The sequence below is a fragment of the Cryptotermes secundus genome, unplaced genomic scaffold (genome assembly GCF_002891405.2).
Source record: "Cryptotermes secundus unplaced genomic scaffold, Csec_1.0 scaffold203, whole genome shotgun sequence".
In the NCBI taxonomy this organism is placed as follows: domain Eukaryota; kingdom Metazoa; phylum Arthropoda; class Insecta; order Blattodea; family Kalotermitidae; genus Cryptotermes; species Cryptotermes secundus.
In genome coordinates, this window is record NW_019734312.1 from 126,904 (window position 1) to 146,749 (window position 19,846).

Consider the following 19,846-nt stretch of genomic DNA (forward strand, 5'->3'; position numbering starts at 1 on the left):
AACACCCACAAAGGGCTGTAGTGACAATAGTGATAATAATTCAGTTCCACCTGATCCTATACTCGAACTACCTCAGTTGACGTTATCCTACAGTCCACGTGCTTCAGTTCCACCAGATCCTATACTCGAACTACCTCAGTTGACGTTATCCTACAGTCCACGTGCTTCAGTTCCACCAGATCCTATACTCGAACTATCTCAGTTGACGTTATCCTACAGTCCACGTGCTTCAGTTCCACCAGATCTTACATTTCAATTACACTGATTGTATAGTTCAGTACTCCACTTTCACATTAATTCGTAGAGCTCGATTATAGTGTGATGGCACATGAGTAAGATGCCAATTTTTGTATATGGACGGAACATATTCTCTTACAGCAGATATGAGGGGTACACAATTCAGTTCGCTGCTGGCAGACGGTTTCTGCTTTGGAGTGACTCCTGATTGGTTTACTCACTGCATTATCTTGTTTCCTTTAACTTCCCCTCCTTCGTTTAGTCTTGTGCCGTCACATAGTAATCGAACTCTACTTGTGATATCCCTCAGATTAACATTGCAGCTTTATCCGTAGCGATCCTCAGCAACGACACCCTGCTCGAGGACCTGAACAGGCGACTTACTCTGCTAGGACCGCGCCTGCTGGAGCTCAGCAAGAGCGTGGTGGGTAGCGAAGATATGGTGGCCTATGTCTGGGACCGGTTAGTCAGGTTCTTCCTGGGCAACCAGACGACCATCACGGCGGAAAACGGTCGCGACTTTCTTAACGTGAGTAGAAAAATTAGAAAAAGATTATCACTGGCTACAGCTGTAAATCTACAAATCAACAGCTACAGAAAGAATGTATCAAAAAAGATTATCACTGGCTACAGCTGTAAATCTACAAATCAACAGCTACAGAAAGAATGTATCAAATTGGATGGATTTTCATTATATTCAGTAAAATTGTAACTATAGAAAAGATGCTGAAACTGGTTTTCCGTTTAAAATGTGTTCTGAGTCCTGGCAACTGTGGACAAAATACCCGGATTGAATTTTCGTCTCTTCAAATTTGCTACAATATGATGCGATTACTGATCTCTGTTTAAATGAACGCCAATTATGTTCCGTCATTTAAATACAACAAAAACGAGTTCTAAATAACGATAATTGTGTCAAGTACAACCATATTAATTTGTCATTAATTAAAGTTAAGTATGCGATTTGAAGATTATGGAAACGGTAAGGAATGTTGAAATTCCGGTTCGAATAATCCGGGTTTAATAAACACAGATCATATTTCTTCGCTATAACAGAAACTGTGTGTTCCAGATGTTCACGGATAGATCTTTTATCCACGGGGTGCACAAGAGCGCTCAGCTGCATCAGAAGGCAAACCATCCCAACATGTTTCTGTATCACTTCAGCTACAGGGGACTATACAGCTTCACGCCTGTGTTCGCCAGGACTGCTAAAGACTTCGGTCAGATTCAAAAACTTTGTTTCTTTTTTCACTTAGATCAACGAAAGAATCAACATGAGTGGTGGGGGATCATGTCGGCTGCCAGTTCCTACGTCCTACCTACACTGCACTCTTTCCCTCGATCAATTCTTCCTCCACAGCCTGTAGTCCTCAAGCGAACTATACCGACCAAGAGACCGCCGCTTATCGGCGAAGTTAGTGCCAAATTTTGCGGATAGAGGGTGTCACGTGGTCAGCGCAACGGTTCCCCACGGCCGTTAATTTCGATTTTCTAGACCGGAGCCGCTATTTCCTTGAAAATAGATCCTGAATTATATTCACGAGGCTGAGTGGACCCCGTTCTAGACCAACTACTTCTCAGAATACCTGGTAGCGCCTGGAATAGAAGCCGGGTCTCTGGATCTGTATCCAGGAACTCTGACCACTAGACCTCTAACAAAGAGAGAAGGCAAAAAGACAACTTCTGGAAGTGATGGAAGGCATGCGGAAGGGAGATGGATGCGAGGACAATGTGCTCATTCTTTCATGAACCGACTTAAGCAGCATTCATGGGGCCTGTTTTCGCCTGTATCCGTGTAAATAGACAAATGGATGCAATAATCATGCATTTAGGCAAATTATTCATGTACTTCTACCTTTTCCTGTGCTTTCTGTTGGCATAAGTACCCAAAAATTTGTCAGATGTAACTTCAAACTCACGCCCAGTTATTTACTTACTCATGGAGCTGAGCCCTTCTTGAGGAGAAGCCAATTCTGCAGCTACTCAAGAACTTCCCAGCATTTTATGGAATCCGAAGGCTTATTACCGTGTTCACAAGAGCCCTCCACTTGTCCCTATCCTGAGCCAGATCAATCCAATCCATACCATCTCATTCTATTTCTCTAAGATTTTTTAATATTATTCACCCACCTACGCCTTGGTCTTCCCAGTGGTCTTTTTCCTTCTGGCTTTCCTACCAATATCCTATATTCATTCCTCGTCTCCTCCATTCGTGTTAAACATGCCTTGTCCACCTCATCCTCCTTGACTTGATCATTCTAATTATACTTGGAGAAGAGTACAAGTTATGAAGCTGACGCACAGTTATTATGTTGCAATTTTTATGTACAGAGAATTGTTTAATACAAAACGTAGATCTAGCCAACGCAACATTCCACACTCCTGGCTACATGAGTTCGTCAGTTGTGGGTTCAAAGTACGAGTAAATTTAAGCGTTAGGATTAAAAAGTATATATTTCTTGTGTTACATTATCCTCAGAAATCTGCATTTTTGCCACGACATGTTATTACGGAAGGAATTAAAAACTGCAGAGTTTTTTATTATCTAAATTATCATTATATCAATTTAGGCTGTGGTCTTCTGAGTTATGTAACATGATGTAATTTTGTATCTATCTTAATAAGGGAGGCAGTGTTTTCCTCTGAAACCTTGACATCCATCTACAGGCTACGCGATGGCATAGCTCAGAAGTCCACAAGGTAATGCTTCAAATCCGTGAAAACTCCTAATCATACTACTGTACAAAGTTCGTAAGACAAAAGTAGAAAATAATAAGTATGCTGATCTTCTGGGATGAGTAGTCTGATAAGACAGCTGATGTGCTCATTTTGGGCCTGAAAATTAAGACATCACATTCTTTCGAAACGTTAGTAAACACCTACCAGACTTCACGACGTTACATGCCCAGAAGACAGTAATTAGTCTTCATGGAAAATATACGTTTTCAGCCTAAATGTAAAAATACAAAATTAGAAAAGTAACTGTTTGGAGCATTTACAAAAATGGAGTATTATCGAATACCTAAACAAGCTTGCGAATAACATCCATCGGGAAACATGTTTTGGAAGACCAAAGAATCCACACTTAGAATATGGGCCGATAAAGTCCAAACCATGTAATGGTCCTTGTCAGTGTTTCTCAAATTGTGTTGTCTCGCAACCATTTTTACTCGTATTTTGAGCTAACAGATTTTTCCCCCATTTGCCCGCTTCTTCTTCTTTTTCTGTTGCTCCCATGTGGAGCATAGCACATCCGTGAAACGCTTCGTTTCACTTCAGTTTCTTAATCTGAAACAGCCGGCAGGACTCCTTGGACGGGGCATCAGCCCGTCGCAAGCCGCTACCTAACACAGATAGACATCCATGCTTTGAGTGGAATTCGAATCTAGGATCCCGGTGTTCTCTTGGGTGAAGACATTTCATCGTGCCTTAGACAGCGCGGTCAATGTGATCGGCTGCCCGCTACTACACAGGGTGATCCACGAAGTTTTACCCCGGCTTATGGTACATATTCCTGGGGTTACTTCCAGCAAAATTTCCTTATAAACTTTTGGTCGATTTTCAATAGTTACGGAGTAACAATAGATTTTCGAAACGCATCATTGTGAATGCAGCGCTATGCTTCAGCGTGGGCGACCATACGTTCCAGTCAGCTATGTCAGCAGATAAGGTAGACTGGTTTGAATGCTGCGCGTAGGTAGATAGGCAGAGCGGTTCATACGCGTGCGACGCATTGTGTTGACGTGCAGGGAGACGTTTTTGAAAATCTTATGTAAATCCAGTCGTCTTCTAAAGCACTACAACTTAAAGGAAACAGATTGATAGAAGGGTGTGATATGCATTCATTGGTATGTTTACAGAATGGGATGCTGAAAATAATGTAATTTTGTAACACAAAATCGATGAAAAATGTTGCACAATGCAAAATTAAGAAATTGAAAAGAAAAATTTGGTTTTAGAATGCTTCTTTCCTAAAACATTAACGATTTAAAAAGTGTTTGTATTGTTTTTCTAATTTGTTTTGACTGAAATTCGAAGAAAAATGATTTTTCGCCAGTTTTCAAATTACTGTATCTCTTTAATTATGAGTTGGATACCATTAGCATGTTAACATTTTTTGTTCCAAATTACCTCAGGAATGCCCTCCCTAAGTGGGGTAAAACTTCGTGAATCACCCTGCATTTGATCAGAAGGAACTATGCGTGCGCTGTTTCATGTGTAGGAGCAAGGGGAAATTCGGAATAAGGCAAAACTAGCAGCCACATTGAGTGGTCCCTCCCGTCGTCTTTCGTGATCCCGCATGTTAGTAATCACTTGTCTGTACCATTTTCTTTGTCTTGCAGGGGTGAGCCATTGTGACGACCTGATCTACCTGTTTCGCCTGCCACTACTCTTCCCTGACTGGCCCCCCGAGCATCCCGACATTCAAATGTCAGAAACAATTATTCAGCTCTGGACGAACTTCGCCAAGTACGGGTAAGTCAACCATATCGAGATATATCGAGTGTACACGATTGTGACGCATAATAGACAATAAGTCGTATGAAACGAAAGCAGTGTATATGAATGTGTGACACATAGAATGTACGTATGTAACGAGGGTTAGTTAGTTATTAGAGAGGGTGGGTTTCCCCATGCACTTAGACCAGTATTGGTCCATTGTGCTTCCCTCTACGATATTCTACCAGTCTCTATACCCTACCGATATTGGTGCGTACCATCAGTCCCGACCGAGCCAGCGAGTTCGGCCTCCACTGGCTTGGCGGTATCTATAATGCTTCCCCCATCTATCAGAGGCGTCAGAGACTACTGTTGGGCGGGAAACGTCCTTGAATTTGGCTCAGTGACCTCTTTTGGAGATATGAGGTTCTTTTACGTGCCGTAAAGCTACGACACGGGACACACGGCTTAAAGTCCCTCCCGGAGGACTTGTTCCCTGAATTTTTCCGCCCTTAAAAATTCGACGACCTCCGCCGGGTTTGAACCCGCGTACCACGAGTCATGAGGTGGGAACGTTACCTCTAGACTACGGAGACCGCTTATGTAACGAGGGTTAGTAAATTAATGATGGTCAGATTTGCTGTTGTGCGCGTCTGAGTGTGTTCGTGAGTGGATGAGCAACTAGTAACCACTCTCCCAGTGGTCGAGCAGGTCAATTGGATTACTGAGTCGTTAGAGAGTAGTTGTGTAAATTCAAAGAGTAAAAGTAAATAAGAGATTTATTGAGAGGATAATGAGATTGGATCCGGTCTAGAAAGCCGAAATTAACGGACGTGGGGATTCGCTGCGCTGACCATGCGACACCCTCTATCCGCTAAATTTGGCACTAACTTCGCTGACAAACGGCGGTCGCTCGGTCGGTATAGTTCGCTTACGGACTGAAGGCCACGAAGTTAGATTGGATGACTAAGTCCAAGGTGCTTTATAGCTTCAACCAATCTTAACCTCGGCACTGGATGGCAGAGCGCAGTAGCTTCATGGCCTTGCCAATTTTGTCTGCAAATGGCACGCAGCACATATTGACAGGAGGCTGGATGGACCCCAGAGCTGGTATGGATATAACGGAGAAAAATGTCTGCCTGTGTAGGTGATCGAACCCTGGTTCCCTGATTGTCCAGCCTGTAGCCTAGTTAGTAGAGTGGCAGAGATATTTCGGCTCTCGAATGAATAAGGAAATGTATTTTTAAATAGTTGCGAATTTCCTGAAAACTCTAAAAATCAAAATGGAAAAGTGGTACTTAATTTTTCAGTTTTTCAAATCCAAAATGTATTATACTTGATGATATGTTTCTTGAATTTGTAAATCCTTTACCCGGTATTTTCGTTCCATTTCAGTGACCCAACACCTTATACACCACAATGGACAAATGCTGCTGACAGCGATAATTACGGGAAAGCTGTGAACAACGCATTATGGGATCCGGTATTTCCAGGGAAACATTTGCGTTATCTGAAGATCAGTGCTGGTCCTAACCTGACAATGAAGCAGGATTGGTTCAAAGAACGCATGGACTTCTGGGACTCCCTGCCTCTCTCGGAAAACGAGTCCCACGTGACTGACCCCCCATACTTCCTGGACCTCGTCTACAATTTCTTAGTGTACTTAATGAAATGACGTGTGTGAAACAACCCTTTGTGAAGACTGCTCTTTGGGTGATTTTATGGTGCTTTATCAACGACTGACAAAACGTGTTTTCAAATGGACTCTAATATGATGATTCTGTGACGCAAAAAGGATGGGAGGAAAATGTGTTATCTCAGAATTAGTCTAGAAGGATTTATGGAAACCACGAAAGCTCACAATACATTTTTTCAGTTGCAGCTCAGGTATCTCAACGCTGTGGGACACGTAGGCCCCACTCTACTTAAATTCGGTATTCATAAAACTGTAACCGTCCTATTTCCTGCCGCGGACTAAGTAGATAACACACAAAAACATTACAAAATTTACTTCTCAATTTTGTTACTATTTGAGCTAGTCAGGGCTGTTGAAGCGATGTGCAGATATTGAGGTGACATCAAGGGATGTGATTCGAGTCCTTGTTCCCATCTTTTAATTTCTTAATATAACCATTAGTCCTCCTTTAAAGCTTCAGCAAATATAAATTTTGATGGGAAAGCAACCATTATCCGGGGCGAAGAACGGTTACGTAATGATTATACATTATAAATTACTGTGACGTTAATTTCAACAGTTTCTTCGGCTTTAATACAAGTTCATATCGGTGTACAAAAGTGAAGGAACACAGACCTACAGAACATGCTCTAAGATACAACCGCCACTCTGATTAAAACCATAAACTCCATGATTTTAGTCCGCAAGCGAACTATACCGAACGAGCGACCGCCGCTTGTCGACGAAGTTTAATGCCAACTTTTGCGGATAGAGGGTGTCACGTGATCAGCGCAAGGCATCTCCATTAAAACCATAACAAAACTGAAATAGATGTTCTAATGGAGTACACGCCGATCACGGTAGCCGAGCGGTCTAAGGCATGTACTGTCTTCGCTCGCTTGGAAACCGGGATCATTGGTTCGAATCCCACTGAGGGCACGGATGTTTAATTTGTGTGTGTGCGTTTTTCTGTGTTTGTGTACAGGTAGAGGCCTTGCGACGAGCTGATCACCCACGCAAGGAGTCCTACGGAATGTGTAAGATCTAGAAAAACCGAAGTGAACGGAGAAGTTCATGGAGGTAGGCCTAGGCCCACTGGGGCTGTAGTGCGAAGGAAAGAAAATGGAGTATATACACATAAAGTTGCATCATATTTTAGCATTAGAATCGATAAACCTTTCAATTAGGTGCGTATCCTCCATTGAGCATACTGATCTTACGTTGATTTCTTCTTCTTCAACATTTCGCATTGGGCCCTCTGGTCTGTTCCCACCAGAAGTGACCTGTAACTACGGATTCATACACGGCTATAGGACTTCATGCAAGGATATCAGCCCTGTCGCAAAGTCGCTACCTACACAGGAAACATAAACACAGAAGAAACGCCGACTGACATCCATGCCTCAAGTGGTATTCGAATACAGGGTCCCATTTTTCGAGCAGACGAAGCCACTTCATGCCTTAGACCGCACGACCACTGTGATCGGCTTGTTGAGTTCATTCGTCCATATACTTGTAAATGAGACACCCTTCAGCTGAAAGTGTGAATTTGTAATATAGAGTACTCTCTATACAGAGAGCTATGTAATATACACATCATCATCATCATCATCTAGGTTTGGACCTTAGATCCGTTCCGTTCCTCTATAAGGTGCGTTGATCCTTGCAGCATTAACTTCGGGCGTCCAATGGACCTTGTTCCTCTTCTGTATAGTTCATTAACTGTTTTGGAATACGTTCGGGTCGCATATACGTTTTTTTTTTTTTCACTGGCTCTACAGTCCCCTTGGGCCCTGGCCTCTGATTGTCAGTTTCATGATCATTTTACAAACGGTAGGACTCCTTGGACGAGTGATCAGATCGTCACAAGGCCTCTACCTAAGCACAGAATAAACACATACACATATTAAACATCCATGTCTTGTGTAGGATTCGAACCCACGATCCCGGCTTCCGAGAGAGCGAAGACAGTACATGCTTTAGATATATACGCTACATACGTAGTAAAATATACACTACACATATCACTAAAATGGATATGGTCTACAAAATTCTAGCTCAAAATACGTTTATATATTTTGTAAAGTAATCAATACCGTTTTTAATATCAAAATGTATTTACTCTTACTTGCGCAGCCATGACACTCCCTATTCAACGGTTACAGGGGCCAAAGATGGCCAAAATTGTGAAGCTGACCACTCACTTCCATCTACAAACGAGATTAGGCATTCATGAAGCTTTACCTCCACGCCTCCTACGGCCTTCGCAGTGTGACTAACCAGAGTGCTAGTTTCTATCCTTTTCTGTCCATGAAGTGTATGCACTTATTACCGTCGATCTCTCAATTACGTACTTCTCCTTGGCCTTACGATCCTGTAGGACCTTGGCCTCCTTCAAGACAGATGCCTGTTCTTCACTGCTTGCCTTTTGTTCCATCTCATCCGCTTCTTCCAGCCATCTGAATCCAGGCCTTCCTACCTTTCGTCTACCTCCCGGCTGAAGTTATATTCAAAATACTTCTTAGGATCTTTTGTTCGATCAGGGGGCACGCGGTACCGTAGTTGGTTGAGGAACTATGCTACAAACTGGAAGGTTTCGGGATCGAATCCCGATGAGGTGGATTTCTTCAATTTACCTAATCCTATCAGCCGCACTATGGCCCTGGGGTCGACTCAACTCTAACAGAAATGAATACCAGTAATATTCTTGGGGATAAAGCGGGGCCGGCGCGTAAGGCTGACAACCTTACCGCCATCTTTGAGCCGATTGTCTAGATAGTGTGGGAACCTTAACATCTCACAACCCTATGGGCCTTCACGGCCTCTTACATGGATAGCTTTACTTACTTTTGTTCGATAAATTTCTGATTTTCTGCAACTAATCTAAAAGGTGTTGCTCAAGTTGAGTCAGAGGTAAGGGAGCCTGTTCAAATCTCGGCCGGGAATACCAATTATCCCTGCTCAAGTGTTTCATGGTTTATGTGAGTCCTTCCAGATAAGTTCAGGGATAGTATTTTACATTACACCACGACCGTTTCTTTGCATGTCCGTTCAGTTTCGATATTCACAGTCATCCAGTCATTCGATTATATCGCCTGAGTTACTGAGAACGTCGTTACAGAAACTGAAAATAGGTGCATAAGTAGTGGGTCTGGAACGGGGTCCACTCAGCCTCGTGAGGATAACTGAGGAGCTGTTTCAAGGAAATAGAGGCTTTGGTCTAGAAAACCGAGATTAACGGCCGTGGGGGTTCGTTGCGCTGACCACGCGACACCCTGTCCGCTAAAGTTGGCACTAACTTCGCCGACAAGCGGCGGTCGCTCGGTTGGTATAATTCGCTTTCGGACTAAAAACCACGGAGTTTTTTATTGTAATCTAAAATATGTTCATATAAACGCTCTGACCGTGTGCCATACACAAACGGGGAGCTATAGATTTATCCGTAAAAGTTCTACATTCGTTTTTAGTCCCTGGCATCCAATCAGAACTTCAATTTTAACCATTTTTATAACAATAATCTATACATTATCGCTTAACGCTCTGAAGATTAAAGAAGAAAGAAGAAATGGACGAGGGAGGGCAGTGAGTGATACTACTTGTAAATTTTTATGGTGGGAAAACTGAAAACAGATAAATATTCTGGCTCCGAAGATTCCCAGTTAATATCCGTTTGCTATTCGGGCAAATTTAAGTTGGTGCCAAATAAAAGCAGTGGAAAATTAAGTAGGTAAAACGATTATAAGAAAATAAGATAAAGCGATAGGAAGTTGACAGTCATGTGGCTATGCAGCAGAGAGAATAAAAACGAGCAGTTTCTTTTTTCTTTCTTTCTTTTTTTTTCCTTTTCTGTTAAGATTGAGTTTTGTTATTAGTGTTTGGAGGGCTGCATGTGCAGCACGCAGTGCAAGCTGGAATCTGGGTTACATCTCAGCATTTGGTCCAGGATCAAGGAAATCCACAGAAAACCTTGGTCGATCTGGTCGGTCGCAGGTCTTTTTGGATGCATACTGAGAATTTTAAAGTTCATCTAAATAGTATTTAAGAATTCAGCTCATACCCCAGAGAAATCACACTGCGTCCCCATTACAATCACCAACAAACTGAGGGCGTTTAAAGAAACAACAGCTGCCGATTTTGAAAATCATATGGCACATAAATACGTTTTGTGACAAGATGCTGAGATTTTTAATGTTAATGTAGTTTCCACTGTACCTGGAAAAATGAACCGACTCTCAGCTTTATCTCAACGATGACTCTGAGGTTACACGTATAGCCCATCTGAAACTGAACAGCAGGTAAAACGTTAGCCTGTATTACTGACTATCGTGCTAGATACTATTTACAGTCACTCTTTTATTGTGTGCCCTTTACGCTGATGAGCTTCTGAATACATGTATATCTAACTGAGAAGATAATTTGTTAACGCTATATATAAATTTAGTAAAACAAGCAAAGATTACGGCATGAGAATATCCACAGACGAAATACAAATTTTAGACTTCAAAGGAAACCCCCCCCCCCCCGCCCCACCTAAAATAATTAAAATTGTACTTCGGCTGGGTACGGGCTGGATGACATAGGGGTCGGAGTTTGAGCCCTGGTAGTCAAGAATCTTCTCCATCTCATCCAGACTGGCTCTGAGGCCCACCCACAACCTATCCAATAGGTATATAGGACCCTTTCCCCGGAGGTAAAGCAGCAGGAGCGTGAAGCTGACCACTCACCTCCATATAGTGCCGAGGTAAAGAAAATGTAGATCTATACATCCACTCCCTCAAACGTCTTCATGACGTAGTTTTTAATTAGCTAAGCATAGGGACAACTTTATTTTATATTATTTATTGAACAAACGCTTGAAGAAGCATTACATTTTAATTATTTGGGTTTCAGTATTGGTTCTCATAAAGAAATGAATATCAGAGTAAAACTATGAAGATTTCAATAATTATGTCATATAATTATTAACGGCCGTGGGGATTCGTTGCGCTGACCACGCGACACCCTCTATCCGCAAATTTGGCAATAAACTTTGCCAACAAGCGGCGGTTGCTCGGTCGGTATAGTTCGCTTGTGGACTAAAGTCACGGAGTTTTCCTTTTTTGTTTAGTTTCATCTCAGAGTTGGGCCTAGTGACATCTGAAGAGTGGAATCAGATTTAGAATAGCAGTTGCGCGTATAATAACTCCTTCCGGCCGCATCAGATGGCAGCACCACACAGTGGAGATCATCGAGACAAAGGTAGGGTGTTTACGAAATACTGATCAGATGCTCCTAGTAATTCAGATCATACAGCATTGAATAAACGGATGTTATAGGATACATGTACAAGGTACCGAGGCATTTTCCTGGATAACTGAGTGCATCTCTCGAATGCAAGTCAGAAGCATTACCGCCTGAGCCATATTTGTTTATGTGCCGGCATGTAGCCTGGCAGATATTTAGCAGATTTCTGAAGAAAATTCCCTCCTTGAAGATGGGGGCAGCAGATTCCATCGACACATTGGTAAATATCTACCAGTCCACACGGAGTCACATCCCAAAAGACAGTAATCTTTGTAATATCCGGGAGAGAAACATTTCACGGAGAATAAGAAGAGAATGGACTTCCGGGTTGTAACGCTATGTGATTTGGAGACAGCCCGACGTTACGGAGACGAGTACAGCCTCCATCTTCAGGGTCAAAGAATAAGCAATAAATCGGCAGAAGCAGGCAGCAAGTTGAACTAACTACGTGACGTTACAACCCAAAAGACAGCGAGCTTCAGTCACTGCCATAAGAACATCAAATCTAGCCTCTGAAAGACTAAGTTTATGAACGGGGATTAGTGGTCACTTTAAAGTGGTTTTACCCCCCTCAAGGTAAAGGTAAAAAAAAAGAGGTAACACTATCCCTGTAACACGCCGTGGAGGCCCATGGGGTTGTGAGACGTCGAGGCTCCCACATTTTATAGACAGTCGGCTCATAGATGGAGGTGAGGTTGTCAGGTCTACACGCCGGCCACCCTTTACCCCCCAGGAAGATCCATGGTACTAATTTCTGTTAGAGACTGAGTCAATCCGAGGGCCATAGTGCGGCTGGAAGGATTAGGTAAATTGCAGAATAAAATTACCTCATCGCGACCTGCATGCTTGTAGCGTAGTACCTCAACCAACTACGCTACGGCGTGCTCCCCAGTATTGTCCGATACTAACCAAAATTGTAACTTGCAAATAGATTTCAGTAGAACTCCCCAGTATCAAGTTTAATGAAAATCCGTTTGATGGTTCTAGAGTTGTTACACGCAGGCAGAAATTACACGTCAAAACTAAAGCGTAGTTTCGCAAGTTTTCGTGCACCTATCAGCAACAGTGAAGCAAGGGGAATGCTTTTAACCTGGCCAAACTCGTGTAAACAACGGAGTTTGTTATTCTTGCTTGATGCAGGGCTCGAGTTACTGATGCTCGTTTGTTTATGTTGTCATGTCACGTCACTCAACAGCGGTTTGCATTTCAGAACGCATTCGGCGGTTTCCGACCTGTGACGCGCGACTGTTCGTGGCAATCCTACAGAGATGAAGGTTCAAATTAAAATTTCTCTTTATATTTCCTTTGTGCAACCAAACGCTGCGTTTCAGATATAAAACAAGGCAGTCTCAAATTTCTTGAACATCCACCCAACCTTTCTGGAGAAGTTTAATGCATATAAACGGACTCAGTGGACTTAGTTGCTGCTCTGTAGGGTTCCGAACGCGACTAAAAATTTATTTGTTCATTTAAAGTTTCATTCTACGTTAGTAGCTCAGACTATTTATAATCGAATGGTAGGATAAAAACTGATGAATAACAAATTGGAAAGGATGTGGAGGGAAGTGGTCGTGGCCTAATTTGATTAACTATCTCGGCATTTTTCTGTAGCTTCTGAAGCATTCCACGAAAAAACTCAGTCACATTAATCGGTCTTGGCCCAAGATTTGAACCCGACTTCTCCCGACCACGAAGAAGGAGCGCTAATCGCTCGATCCCGAAGGATGTTCTAATGGAATTACTATAATCCATTTAATCAGTATAAGTGGACTAAATAAGTAAAAAGGTAAAGCTATCCCTGTAACAGGCCGTGGAAGCCCACAGGGTTGTGAGACGTCGAGGCTCCCACATTATCTAGACAATCGGCTCACAGATGGCGGTAAGGTTGTCAGACTTACGGGCCGACCGCCCTTTACCCCCAAGAATATTCCTGGTACTCATTTGTGTTAGAGATTGAGTCGACCCCAGGGTCATAGTGCGGCTGGAAGGATTAGGTGAATTGAAAAAATCTACCTCATCGGGATTCGATCCCGCGACCTTCCGGCTTGTAGAATAGTGCCTCAACCAACTATGCTACCGTTTGTCCCCTATAAGTGGACTAATGCTTAGCCAATTCAATCCATTTCCTTCCTCTCTAAGTTCCATTTTAACGTTAACCACTCATACATGCACGTCATCCTTGCACAATTTCCAACCAAATATTTCAGACATGATAATGACAAAGCGAACAGGGTGTGAAATATCGAAGCGTTGCGTTTCCGTGTCATTTGCTGTGTACTCTTGAATGTGTTATGAACCTAACCCTTCCGGCCGCACTAGGCCCTGGGGTTCACTCAGCCTCTAACAGAAATGAGTTCCAGGAATTAATTAAATAATTTTCCTGGGGAGTAAAGCGCGGCCGGCGCGTAAGGCTGACAACCTTACCGCCATCTTTGAGCCGATTGTCTAGATAATGTGGGACCCTCAACGTCTTACAACCCTATGGGCCTTCATGGCCTGTTACAGGGACAGCTTTACTTTTTACTTAATTACAGTGTGTCTGAAGGAAAGGTTATGATGTTTTTAGTACTGTTAGTACTAGAAGAATCTCATATTTTTAAGATGCTCTTGCTTTTAGAGATGTCCTATCAGTCAACTTTGATAGCTCGTATTTCGCATGAAAGCATGTATTATTTTTATTCCATTTCCAGCGCCGCAGTGACAGCCAGAACATATATAAATTACCTACTCTTAGTACATGTCGACCGCAGCGAAGCCTGACGGACAGCTTGCAAGATAAAAAGAATAAGAAAAAAAAAGTACTCATGTCCACATAAATAACATACACACCGATAAACAGAGGAAGAGCGATTTATGTGACATAAGTAGTGAAAAATAAGTAAAATATATAAACTACATTTAGGTGCACACGGTAGTAGGTGGTTGAGGCATTATTCTAGAAGCCGAAAAGTCGCGGTTTCGATTTCCTATGAGGTTATTCGAGTTTTTAGTTCACCTAATCCTTCCAGTTGCACTATGGCCCTGGGGTCGACTCAGCCTCTAACAGAAATGAGTACCACGAATCTTCCTGGGGATAAGGGGTGGCCGGCGCGTAAGGCTAACATCCTCACCGCCATCTGTGAGTCGATTATCTAGAAAATGTGGGAGCCTCGACGTCTCACGACACTATGGGCCTCCACGGTCTGTTACAAGGATAGTTTCACCTAAACCACATTTAGGCCCATGTTGCTCTCAGTCCAAAAAACTTAATCTACAGGACGAACTGCTTTACGTGTATTTCCTGTCTGTCACTTGCAGCTCTGATAGTGATATACCAAAGAAGAGTGTTTTCTGCGGGTTTTTAAACTATGCCGGCAATCCTGTCGTTTGTCCGTAAAGACTTAATAAATGGAAATTTTATTTTAAAATTTAAAATTAGGCCCTTTTGTCACTTATAATAAGAACCAGTGGCATGATGTTGTGAAAAAATATACATAAACTTCAAGTTTAAAAATGATGGGAATTTCTTAGTTAGTTGAGCGACTATTGGCCTCTCAAGGGCGATTCTGCTCCATAGAGCAATTTAATTGACGATCATATAAACGTACTTAGGCTAATACAAGTCGTATTTATGGAATATGAATTATCACCTCACACGTATGAAATTTAATTTAATTATAACCACTTCTGACGGGAATCAGGATTGGATTCCCGGGACAGGCATAGGCGCTTCTTTCTTGTACAGGGAACAGAGCGTCTCCTGAGCTCTCTCGGGTTCCCATCCAGTCGTAACGGGGACAAAGCGGCCATAGCGTGAAACTGATCATTCATATCCATCTACTGCCGATGTTAAGAACGCATGAAGCTGTACTTACACGTCTGGATGTCTGTGTGCGTTTATTCTGTTTGTGTTGTTCTGTGTATACGTAGCGGCCTTGCGACGGGCTGATCCCTCGTCCAAGGAGTCCTACCGTCTGTGAATAGATTTAGAAACTGAAAAAGCGGCCAAGGTCAGCAAGGACTGCAGAGCCATAGATGGATGGATGGATGGACGGATAGATAGATAGAAGGAAAGAAAGAAAGAAAGAAAGAAAGAAAGAAAGAAAGAAAGAAAGAAAGAAAGAAAGAAAGAAGCACTTCCACATACATCTTCATGACGTGCTGCTTAATTAAGCAAACACGCAACTTTACTTTTACCTTATCATTTCCAAGGTAAAGAGTCGAACTGCATAACGTTTAAATTTCATTCGGTACTCAGTTTAAAATCCCTGAATCGATAAGATGAAATAGTACTCATATGTCTCCTGTATCGATAAGGAATTTCATATATAAGATTTGAGGCTTTCACGGCGGTGACTATGAAGAAAGCAGTCTTCTGGGATTTGGCACCGTGTATAAGTGGTGTTATCCGACGTTTCGGAGGAACGTATCGCCTCCATCTTCAGGGTAGAAGAAAATATAAGAATTCTGCAAGCGAAGAGACCGTGAGAACCGGTAAAAGCAGACAAACAAACAGTCTGCTTTTACCGGTTCTCACGGTCTCTTCGCTTGCAGAATTCTTATATTTTCTTCTACCCTGAAGATGGAGGCGATACGTTCCTCCGAAACGTCGGTTAACACCACTTATACACGGTGCCAAATCCCAGAAGACTGCTTCCTTCAATTTCATATATGCTGACATTTTGAGGTAAAGTGCCGAAAGGGATGCGAGCCTACATTGTTCACTTGTTGGAGTTTGGTGCCGAAGGTCTGAAGAGCCGCTGAGTTAAACTAATGACTTATTGCAGCCATTATGACGTTCGTTCTCTCAGAGATGCCGCGCAATTTCCCAGAACAGGAGCGCAGATGAACATGAAAGGACGCACATCAGAGCTGCCGATTTGTTTGTTTACATAATAATAAAATTTGTGACAGAAAACATGCGTAAACAATACACTCAGACACTGCAAGTCAACTAATACAGTACGAGCACTTTCCATGTTACGCTCAAGATATCTCGGCTAATCCTTTCTATAGGGCAGTGGTAACTATTACACGAATAACATATTTTGAACAATGTGAGACCACACAAAAATAGTTTAAAAAATAGGAAAATTATATTAAAACTGTGAGATTTGAGGTTCTCGTTGATGACAGTGAAAATCATTATCCACTGTGATACGACACCCCGTAAGCTAGTAGAAGTTTTTAGACGTTTCGGAGGAATATCCTGCCTCCATCTTCAGAATCTAAAAGTCTGGAATGAGGACCAATGGTAGGCTTGTGTGATGTAACTGGATCCCATTTGAGCAGGTAAAGTAAAGTAAAGGTATCCCTGTAACAGGTCCATAGGGTTGCCCTTTACCCCACAGGAAGATTCCTGGTACTCATTTCTGTTAGAGGCTGAGTCGACCCCAGGACCATAGTGCGGCTGGAAGGATTAGGTCAATTGAAAAAATTCACCTCCATTTGAGCAGGTATGTACACAATCTTATTCAGTCGCCATCATCTGACAAGACGTAATTTCAGTTTTTAAGTAACACTGCAAATTCTTACTAACCCCACGAGGCCCCCAAACTGTCTCCTCGTGACGTCACGGAACGCGATTCCCACAGCAACACATGCGCGGGCCTGTCAGTCAGTGTCGGGGTCGCAGGGCTGTCCAGTATAGAACCGGAAGCGTCACTAGGGGTGTCTGTATGTCACAAGACAAAAAGCTATGATCACTGGTCTCGCGGTGCCCGGAACCAAGAGTAATGTGCTGACGAAACCAGCAGCAAATTTACCAGATCACACAAGGCGTATCATTCCTTATTCTGTAATACGGAGCTGATCAGTTGATTCACTTATTCTACACACCCATTTCGATTTATATTAATTTTATATATTGTTTATTTAACAACGATATCAAGCGGCCTCCGTAGTCTAGAGGTAACGTTCCCATCTCATGACTCGTGGTACGCGGGTTCAAACCCGGCGGAGGTCGTGGAATTTTTAAGGGTGTAAAAATTCAGGGAACAAGTCCTCCGGGAGGAACTTTAAGCCGTGGGTCCCGTGTCGTAACTTTACGGCACGTAAAAGAACCTCATGTCCCAAGGGGACCACTGAGCCAAATTGATCGGACATTTCCCGCCCAACAGTAGTCTCTAACGCCTCTGATAGATGGGGGAAGCATCGAGAGATACCGTTGAGCCAGTAGAGGCCGAACTCGCTGGCTGAGTCGGGACTGATGGCACGCGCCAGTATCGGTAGGGTATAGATACTGGTAGAATATCACAGAGGGGACGTACAATAGACCACTGGTGGCGGTGCATGGGGAAACCCACCCCTCCAATAATTCAATTCAATTCAATTCTTTATTATTTATGTGCCAAGTCAACAGCCGCAAGGCCAATTACAGACTTAGCACAGTGTAGATGAAAGTAATTACGTGTAACGTTATACAGACATTAGACAAACACATTATAAATAAAAAATAAATTACAGGAAATTTCTTGGGAAAACACAGTAATGAAGAAAAGTAAACAAACAAGCAAATAAATGATAATAATAACAATAATAATAATAATTTCATTATCATAAAACTAAGTGTTATTTAGAAGTGAAAAGAAACATAAATATTTAATTAATAATAATAATAACGAAATTAATAATAATAATAACGATATCATTAGCTCAGATTGCGTGGCGTATAATGACAGAATGGTAGCGCGTAATGAAATGGAGCTGAAGTGGAAAGTGGCATTCGTGGCATAATTTCAGGTACTATCGCAGTATCGTGTTTAAGGATGTGAGGAAACCCACGAAATCTTGAGTCAGAACAGCCGAGATTCGAATTTGCCACATCATTAATATCAGTGGTAATCGTTACCGTTTCAGCCATCTTGCTCGGCGAGAGTCACTCAGAAGAATGGTGACAAGTAACATTCCGACGGGGTTTCCTCGGTTCATCCAGGCGAATTCCAGGATAAACCACCCAACTATGTCACGACCGCTTCAATCCATATCTAATTACAATTCAGTAATCATTAGTAATCCTGTCATTCGCGATATGTGGCCTGAGCTGCTGACAACGTTGCTAAATAAACCACAAATAAATAAAACAAATACAAATTGTATCAGCTGCTACTGCTCGTGTATTTTACATAAGGCGTTGGGAACATTTAGAATTACTATCCTCGTATTGTATTATTAAGGTGAGTATGTCTCAAGCATGAGAAAGCCATAAATTAATGCAAAAATTCCATAAGAACTGAGGAGAAGAGGCAATTTGGGAGACCAAAGCGTAGGTGGGATAGCGTAGTCGGTACAGCAACTGGCTACGGGCTGAACGACCGAGAGGTCGGAGTTAAGAGTCCCGGTGGCGTCAAGAATTTTCTCTTCTCCATGTCGTCCAGACGGGATCTGCGGTCCACCCAACCTCCTATCCAATGGGTACCAGGGGCTTTTCCCTGGAGGTAAAGCGGCCATAGCTTGAAACTTCCCACTTGCCTCCAACCAGTGCTGAGGTCAAGAAAATGTGGATCTATATATTCACTTCACCATACGCCTTCATGGCGTAGTGCTTAATTAGTTAAGAAAATGGAAAACTTTAGGCGTAAGTGGGAGGATAATATTAAAATCGATGTGAGAGGATGTGGTGTGCGAACGTAGACTGCATTCGCCTTGCTCAGAGTTGCATCTAGTGGTGAGCTTTTGTGAGCAGGGTAATCAAATTTCAGGTTCCATAAAAGGAGGAAAATTTTGTGTATAAGTATGAGCTTTTCAAGGACCGGTTTCGGTTGCTTGTAGATAGCCTCGGGGCATATCTGTTGCCGAGGATATGTGTTTAGCGAGCCATTGCCTAGCAATGTCCGTCTCTCTGGCTCCGCTATTTTGTTTTTTAGGCGTCGTGCCGTAATACACTTCCTGGGTCTAATAGGTAGGTTACCAATGTCACGGAGAAACAAACTGCTTCCTGCTTTACTTCCATTTTTCCTGTCTTTTCTGTAGGTTCGCATTACCTCCGTCCATGTTTCTCCACATTGCAGTTCTGCAGCGCCTTACAGCTCGGCAACTTCTCCTGCACAGCTGTTGTGCGGCAGCTTATCGAAAGGGTACCCCTGACTGCGGGCGTTATTTCTACAATCAAGAAGTCATTTGAATACCGGCATCCTGCATGCCAGTCTACGAGAATTAATGTCAAGCTAATGAGCGTTCTCCTATTCTTTCTTCTTCTTCTTCTTCCTCTCCTCGGCCTTCACTCCTCCT

The 19,846-nt window shown here is 42.7% G+C and overlaps 2 protein-coding genes across 6 annotated transcripts in view; one reads left to right on the forward strand and one right to left on the reverse strand.

The window, feature by feature from the left end:
- Positions 1 to 6,561, forward strand: part of LOC111868484 (venom carboxylesterase-6) — a 36,097-nt gene extending 29,536 nt beyond the window's left edge. For all 4 annotated transcript variants that reach the window (XM_023859150.2, XM_023859151.2, XM_023859149.2 and 1 more), the window contains exons 8-11: positions 573 to 766; positions 1,310 to 1,460; positions 4,584 to 4,716; positions 6,076 to 6,561. In XM_023859150.2, coding sequence (XP_023714918.1) covers positions 573 to 766; positions 1,310 to 1,460; positions 4,584 to 4,716; positions 6,076 to 6,355 — 758 coding nt within the window. In that variant the 3' untranslated portion in view covers positions 6,356 to 6,561. The remainder of the gene's footprint in view (positions 1 to 572; positions 767 to 1,309; positions 1,461 to 4,583; positions 4,717 to 6,075) is intronic.
- The window catches only part of LOC111868486 (asparagine synthetase [glutamine-hydrolyzing]), a 197,989-nt gene that overhangs the window by 118,126 nt on the left and 60,017 nt on the right, over positions 1 to 19,846 (reverse strand). For both annotated transcript variants that reach the window (XM_023859168.2, XM_023859162.2), the window contains exon 2: positions 10,568 to 10,639. The gene's annotated coding sequence lies outside the window, so the exon portion shown is untranslated. The remainder of the gene's footprint in view (positions 1 to 10,567; positions 10,640 to 19,846) is intronic.